The 7,390-nt window shown below is 40.6% G+C and overlaps 2 protein-coding genes across 2 annotated transcripts; both read right to left on the bottom strand.

Moving 5' to 3' along the window:
- Positions 1-2,609: 2,609 nt before the first annotated feature.
- On the bottom strand, positions 2,610-4,207 carry LOC141649248 (uncharacterized). Its single transcript, XM_074457943.1, has 2 exons — positions 4,077-4,207; positions 2,610-3,309 (listed from the first exon to the last, which is right to left on the bottom strand). The coding sequence occupies exons 1-2, from the start codon at positions 4,205-4,207 to the stop codon at positions 2,610-2,612; spliced, it is 831 nt and encodes a 276-aa protein (XP_074314044.1).
- On the bottom strand, positions 4,012-5,782 carry LOC141646150 (uncharacterized). The gene is made up of 2 exons (XM_074454174.1): positions 4,547-5,782; positions 4,012-4,250 (listed from the first exon to the last, which is right to left on the bottom strand). The coding sequence occupies exons 1-2, from the start codon at positions 5,670-5,672 to the stop codon at positions 4,216-4,218; spliced, it is 1,161 nt and encodes a 386-aa protein (XP_074310275.1). The 5' UTR covers positions 5,673-5,782; the 3' UTR covers positions 4,012-4,215.
- Positions 5,783-7,390: the final 1,608 nt, after the last annotated feature.

The following is a 7,390-nucleotide window of genomic DNA, read 5'->3' as shown; positions in this document are numbered from 1 at the left end:
AAGCAATGAAACCCGTATATAACAATTAAGACTCAAGGATAATCTACATATTTAAAAAATTACAACAAAGAAAGGAATAAAAGATGATCAAAGAATTACCTTCAAAGTGACTGATGAAGGATAATGTGGTAAAGAAAAAAAGTTAGGAATTAGGATGGTTTGAATGAGAATAAAAATAGAGCAGAAATTGATTTGTTGTACTTGGTAATGAAATGTGGAAAAGAAAGATGAAGAAATGTGGAAATCAAAGACATAAATTAGGACGGTTTTTTGAAATTATTAGAGGAGGAGTTGTATGAGAGAGTGGAGGGAAATTGAATAACGTGCAAAATGACTGATGGACTAACACACATGCAGAACGCGTGCAGTAAGTCTACCCCCTAAAGGAGAGAGGTAAATACTCTACACATTATTATAATATTATAAGTTGTTTTTTGGTGTAATCTTAGCCATCCATACTCACAATCTAAGGGCTCTAAAGAGGACTTATGGACTCAATGAATTAAGGTGGACTCATTAGATCTCATTTATATATATATATATATATATATATATATATATATATATATATATATATATATATATATATATATATATATATATATATATATATATATATATATATATAGGGACATGGTCAAAAAAGTAAATAAAGTACGGTACGAACTGTACGAACTAAGTTAAAAAACTCAAATCACAGATTATCCGTATCAATCACGTTATATGTTATTGACCATATTTCCACTGCCTTTTCACATTCAACTATCCCATTGGACCCACATCCCTCTTTCTCTTTCACCCTACCCACTCCATATAACCTCGGCGTCGGCGCCAGACCTAGCCGACAACATCCGACAACATCGCCGATGAAGCCTTTACACTTCCGCGACTTGTTCCTCACTTTGCCTTCTCCATCTTCTCCCCGTTTTTTACTCCGTCTCCTGCTAAAGCATGACCCCATCCTCGAACATAATTGGCGACGTCACCATCGGTTATCACTTTCTCTTTCTCTTTATCATTTCCACTCCGACCTACCAAATCCCGACGACATCCCGTGTTTAAGACCGTTAAGTGATAAAATGGAAACAGGGGAACGTATTTTTTGGGAAATTCTTAATAATCTCTCCTTCTACTGATATACAATATATATACAACTTCCATTCCTTAAACTAAGGAATTAAACATCTAATAAAAGACTAATGCTACATCTACCCAACGCTTAACCTAAGGAATAGGAAACAATCCATATTAAATATATACATATCCTATTGAACGTATCTTGTCACTCCCCCTCAAGTTGGAGCCCTCGGTAAACCAAGTCCCAACTTGCCTTGAAGGTAGTCATAGGCCGCGCCTCCTAAAGCTTTCGTAAAGATGTCCGCAATTTGCTCTTTGCTCCGTACATGACGTGCTTTCAGCGTTTTGTTCACCAAGTATTGTCGGACAAAATGACAATCAATTTCGATGTGTTTTGTTCGATCGTGAAAAACCGGGTTCCTCAGAATATGAAGGGCAGCTTCATTATCACAAAATAAGTCGATAGGTTGTGTGTGGAAGACCCCCAATGAGGCTAAAAAGGATTTTATCCAAATTAACTCACTTGTTATACCAGCCATTGCACGATACTCCGACTCCCCTGTAGACCGAGCAACCGTCACTTGCTTCTTGGATCACCATGAAATTGGTGCACCTCCCAAGGAAACAAAATAACCACTTAAAGACCTCATTGTTAATGGGCAACACGCATAACTCGCGTCACAATATCCCCGCAGCTGTAAATCCGAATTAGCATTTATGACGATTCCCTTACTCGGATTTCCCTTTAAATAGCGAACAACTCTTATTGCACCGTCCCAGTGTTCCTTTCGAGGTTCATGAACGAACTGAGATAGTACATGGACAGCATACACGAGTCCTGGTCGTGTTATCGTCAAGTAGACCAGCCTCCCTACCACCCTTCGATACTTCATCACGTCTTTCAAGAACTCGCCTTTTGCCAGCGCTAAATTATGATGTTGCTGAATTGGCGTGTAAACAGGCTTTGCGTGCTCCATTCATGCCTCTTTAATGATGTCTACTGCGTACTTTCTTTGATTAAGGAACAAACCCTTCGAGCTTTGTGCCACTTCGATCCCAAGGAAATACTTGAGACGACCCAAATCTTTTATTCCGAACCGTTTATCAAGTTGTTGCTTGAAAACCCGACATGCTTCATTTTTGCTACTCACGACCACCATGTCATCAACGTATACAAGGACACCAATGAAAATTCCGTCTTGGTTCTGAGTAAACAACGAATAATCAGCCCATGATTGTACAAAACCGAGTCCACGCAAGAATGTAGTCAGCTTCGAGAACCAATTTCGTGAAGCTTGCTTCAACCCATATAAAGACTTTTGTAATTTACATACCATGCTTTTATCTTGCTTTTCAAACCCCTGTGGAATGCGCATATAGACTTCTTCCTCTAAATCGCCATGTAAAAATGCGTTATTCACGTCTAATTGCTCAATAATCCACCTCTTTGCCGTTGCCACAACTAACAAACATCGCACGCTCGTCATTTTTGCCACAGGAGCGTACGTCTCATGGTAATGAATCCCCTCAACTTAGGTAAACCCTTGCGTAACAAGTCTTGCTTTGTATCTCTCGATCGTCCCGTCTGCTTTATACTTTACTTTGTATACCCATTTGCATCCGATGGGTTTCTTATCATGGGGAATCGAAACAATCTTCCAAGTTCCATTCTTTTCGAGAGCATCAATTTCTTTGCGCATAGCATCGCACCATTTCGGGTCCCGAGCTGCCTCATAGTAATTTCGTGGCTCTTCAATTTTATCAATGGCCGCCAAGAAGTTCCTGTGTAACTCAGAAAAACAATTTGTATTAACGTAATTGTCTAAAGGATAGCGAGTACCTGGCCTCTTAGACTCGGACTGGACGATCTGATGTTCATCTTTCGTAGGGTTTATTATCCAGGTGGACTTGCAAGCATAGTCTTTACGCCAATAGGGCTCGAATTTTTGTCGAGCTCCCCTGCCAAGCATCTCATTTTGCTCTTCTCCTTCGTTTTCCTCCGTCTGATCTTCCCCTGCATTTTCTTCAATCTGTTCTGTTTCTCTCGGTGTTTCGTTTTCAAGACGACCTTCACTTCCCCTACTTTCCTGAGTGTGCAAGTCTTGATGCTCGTGATCGTCCCAGTTCACTCCGTTGTTCCCAAGATAATTTACAGTGGATAATTCGTCTTGATCGTCTTGGTTTGGTTTCTCAGTCAAGTAGGGTAAGTGGCTTTCGAAAAATTGAACATCCCTTGATTCAAATAATTTGTTTTCATTTAAATCAAAAATTTTCCAACCTTTTTTACTATGTGGGTAGCCCAGAAACACACATCGCTTCCCACGTTCCGCAAATTTATCTCGATTTCTGTCCTTGTTATGCACATAACCAAGACATCCAAACACTTTAATATTGTCGAAACAAGGCTTCTCACCATACAGTAACTCATGGGGTGTCCGACCATTTAAGAGAGGCGTTGGGGTTCGATTAATTAAGTACGCTGCTGTCAAAATGCACTCACCCCAGAATTTAATTGGTAAATGTGCTTGAAATCTCAACGCTCTTGCCTTCTCGAGAATGTGTTGGTGTTTTCTTTCAACCCAACCATTTTATTGTGGGGTATCGACATTACTTGTTCTAAAAATTATACCATTAGTCGCATAATACGATTTTATTTCACCGGACAAGAACTCCGTCCCGTTGTCACTTTGGATAATTTTAGCACAAGTATTAAATTGGGTTTTAATCATTTGAAGAAAGGTCCTTAATTTGTCCCCTGCCTCGCCTTTATCCCGCATCAATTGTACCCATACGTGTCTACTATAATCGTCAACAATAGTTAAGAAATAATGGCATTGGGATAAACTAGCGGTGTTATAACCACTCCAAATATCGCAGTGAAGTAAGCCAAACAATGTTCCACACCGTTTATTATTAAGCGAAAAAGGAGTTCGAGTTTGTTTAGCCTTACAACAAGCATCGCAAACTTCATCAGAATTCCAAAATAATTTTTTACCAACCAAATCCGAGCATTGAGATAGAACGTTGCTTGAAGGATGTCCCAATCTCGCATGCCAGAGTTTTGATTCTTTGGATGTAGTGACGGCATGAGCTTTATTCTTTTCTCCTCCTCTGAAATAATAAACCCCATTGCGAGCATCAGACCGTCCAATCTCCGTCCTCGTTAGCCGGTCCTGCATAACACAAAAGTCACGATGAAACGTTAATACACAATCGTTCTCCCGGGTTAATTGTTCAACTGAGATAAGGTCGCATTGTAAAGACGGTACATAAAGCACATCCTTCAATATAAAATTTTTATTCAATACGACTTCTCCATGGTCCGTGGCATTGACAGTGCGCCCATCTGGCAATCCAACAATAGATTTCTCCATCCTTCGAATGTTTGTCAAACATTCTCGCCTTCCCGTCATATGGTGTGAACATCCACTGTCAACGATCCATTCAAAATCAATTTTAGCGCGCATACCTGTGAGCTTGTCATTGCCTTCGGGACTAGATGCAAGCATGATCCGAATGCGTTCTATTTCCTCGGCATTAAAAGGCAAACTTCCTGTATCTGTGGTATTTGAGTTTGAGGAAGTCCCAACAACATTTGCTTGGTATGTCCCTCGGCCTCCAAATCTTCCTCCTCCACGGCCAAAACTTCCTCCTCCTCCGTTTGCTCCTCTTTTTCCTCTGCCTCGTCCGCGAGCTTTCACAGCCTCATAGCCATGCTTCTCGTAACAAACATCCTCTGTATGCCAATCCTTACCACATGCTGTACAGTGCGGAATTTTCTCCTCTTGATCAGTCCTTTGTCCTTTCATGCCAGCACCTCCTCGACCTGTCCCATATGTCTTCACGGCCATTGCCGCCTCCACTGTTTCTTCTTTCGCCTTTACCATATTGGCATGTGTCTCTTCTCTTAATACAAGACCATATGCCCGAGTAAGAGAAATGATGGGGTCTTCCATCAGAATATTAGTACGGAGATGCCCATACTTTTTGTCATCGAGTCCCATCAAAAATTGATGAACTCTTTCATCTTCTCGTTCCTTTGTCAAAGCAGCAGCAGATCCACAAGTGCACGGTGGAACTTTCGAATAGTTCGCAAGCTCATCCCAAATAACTTTGAGTCGTGTGTAATATTCCGTCACCGACTCATTCTTTTGTTTACATTCGCCAAGTTCACCCTTCAATTGGTGAACTCGTGGAGCGTTTCCAGCCGTATAACGTCCACGTAATTCATCCCAAATTTCTTTTACCTCTCCCGAGAAGGAAATACTCGGGTGTAATTTTTCTTCAATGGAACTTCTCAACCATCCTCTAATCATGGCATTACACTGCCTCCATGCTACCAATTCAATGTTATCTTCTCCTTCATCCCCAGGCGGTTTTCTGACCTTCCCATCGATGAATCCTAACTTATTTTTCGCATCCAGTCCGTTCCTAAAGGCATCAGCCCATAAATCATAATTGGTGCCATTGAATTTGGACGGAACTAGCGACATGTTGGGATTCTCGGAGGGATGAAGATAAAGCGGAGATGCCATAGATATGACACGTTTTTCATTCTCCCCATTCTTCTTGTTTTGATCCTGTGCTCCTGTCATTGTGGTCCTTTTTTTTGTGATTTCCCTATTTTGTTTGTTTAGAAAATAAATTGGATCATTGCTCTGATAACCATGATAAAATGGAAACAGGGGAAAGTATTTTTTGGGAAATTCTTAATAATCTCTCCTTCTACTAATATACAATATATATACAACTTCCATTCCTTAAACTAAGGAATTAAACATCTAATAAAAGACTAATGCTACATCTACCCAACGCTTAACCTAAGGAATAGGAAACAATCCATATTAAATATATACATATCCTATTGAACGTATCTTGTCATTAAGTTCGCCGCAATTCCTATTCTACTCCCCTTATCGATTTTTGAGGGTTTAAAGAGATTCGTTGTGGTTACGTGGTCAGCTGTTGGTGGTGGATAAAGGTTGGGATTCGTGGTGTTGGGTCTTGGGTATCCTTGATCTGCGGTGGTGGTGGCTCGGGTGATTTCGAGTGTGCGGGTGGTGGTGGTCGTGAGTCAGTAGGGTGCTCTTATGGGTTTTTGGTGACGATAATGTGGGCAGTAAGTGGCTGTATGTGGTGGTGGTCGTGGGAGTGAGCGGAGGCGGTGGTGGACTATTTATGTGTGGACTGTGGTGAGGGGTCATGGGTACGAAGGTGATGGTATGTGGATACATAAAATAGGACTTCTAGATACACTTCTATACACTCAATAAATTGCCATGTCTTATTTAGAAGGCACGACATCCGGATAGGAGATTGTTGGATATCGTCTTTGGTCACCGTAGTAATGAAAAACTTCTAAAAGTTTGCGATTGAGTTCGATTTTAGTGCTGTGAATTATTGCAGCAGCTTGCAGTAGACTTTTGCTAATCTAAATAACCATGTTACTAGCTTCTTCGTGCTTTCATGCTCATTTTGAAGTACTACTGACGGCGAAGGAGCTAGAGCAGGACTTCGACTCTTCTAGCAGAACTTTGGTTGTTCCTGGTTGAGTTTTGTTCGATCATATACTGTCTAGGAAGTGATGATATATATATATATTCTACCCTGTCTAGATCAGGAACCGGGCCTTAAATGTGATTATTCCCAGAAAATGTCGAGAAGTCGCAGATTGTGAAACGACCTTAAAGACGACAGGACAATCCTAGAAAAGAGGTTATTAGCAAGTGAGAGTTTCTGCCACTTAGGAAGTACTTAAGAAAGCTCAAATCCCCAGTAAATCTATTATCAGACAAATTAAGCACTCTTACTAGCACAAGTTTTGACAATTCAGAAGGCACATTTCTTGAAAAAAGCTTGTTTCTGAGGTTAAGTACCTCAGGTTTCCTACGGTCAACAATTTCTTGTGGGAGTTGACCAATGAGATGATTGTTGGTGAGAGTCAACTCCTTAAGCTCTCTTAGTTGACCTATTTTACTGGAAATAGACCCATCAAGCTGCTGAGAATCGGAACCAATGCGAGTAACTTCGAGAACAAGTGACATATAGTTGGAAACTCTGTGCTCACAGGAAATTGCATGAGAGTTGCAGGGTGTTGTATAATAAAAGAAGGGTAGTGTTTATAAATACCCAAGTCTCTTTGGATGATTTTAAAGGCATTGTAGTCAGAACGATCGAGATTAAGCTCAAGCTTAGCATGAGCTAGAAATGTGATAGATGAAATTAGCAGGAAGAACGTGATATAGAGTTTGTTAGAGTTGAGGTCCATGGCAATTTTATGATATTGCCTACTGTTTGTTTTTGTCTAGTTTAT

This window comes from Silene latifolia, chromosome 3 (assembly GCF_048544455.1).
Source record: "Silene latifolia isolate original U9 population chromosome 3, ASM4854445v1, whole genome shotgun sequence".
NCBI classification, from domain to species: domain Eukaryota; kingdom Viridiplantae; phylum Streptophyta; class Magnoliopsida; order Caryophyllales; family Caryophyllaceae; genus Silene; species Silene latifolia.
This window is presented reverse-complemented; position numbering and strand designations above follow the sequence as displayed.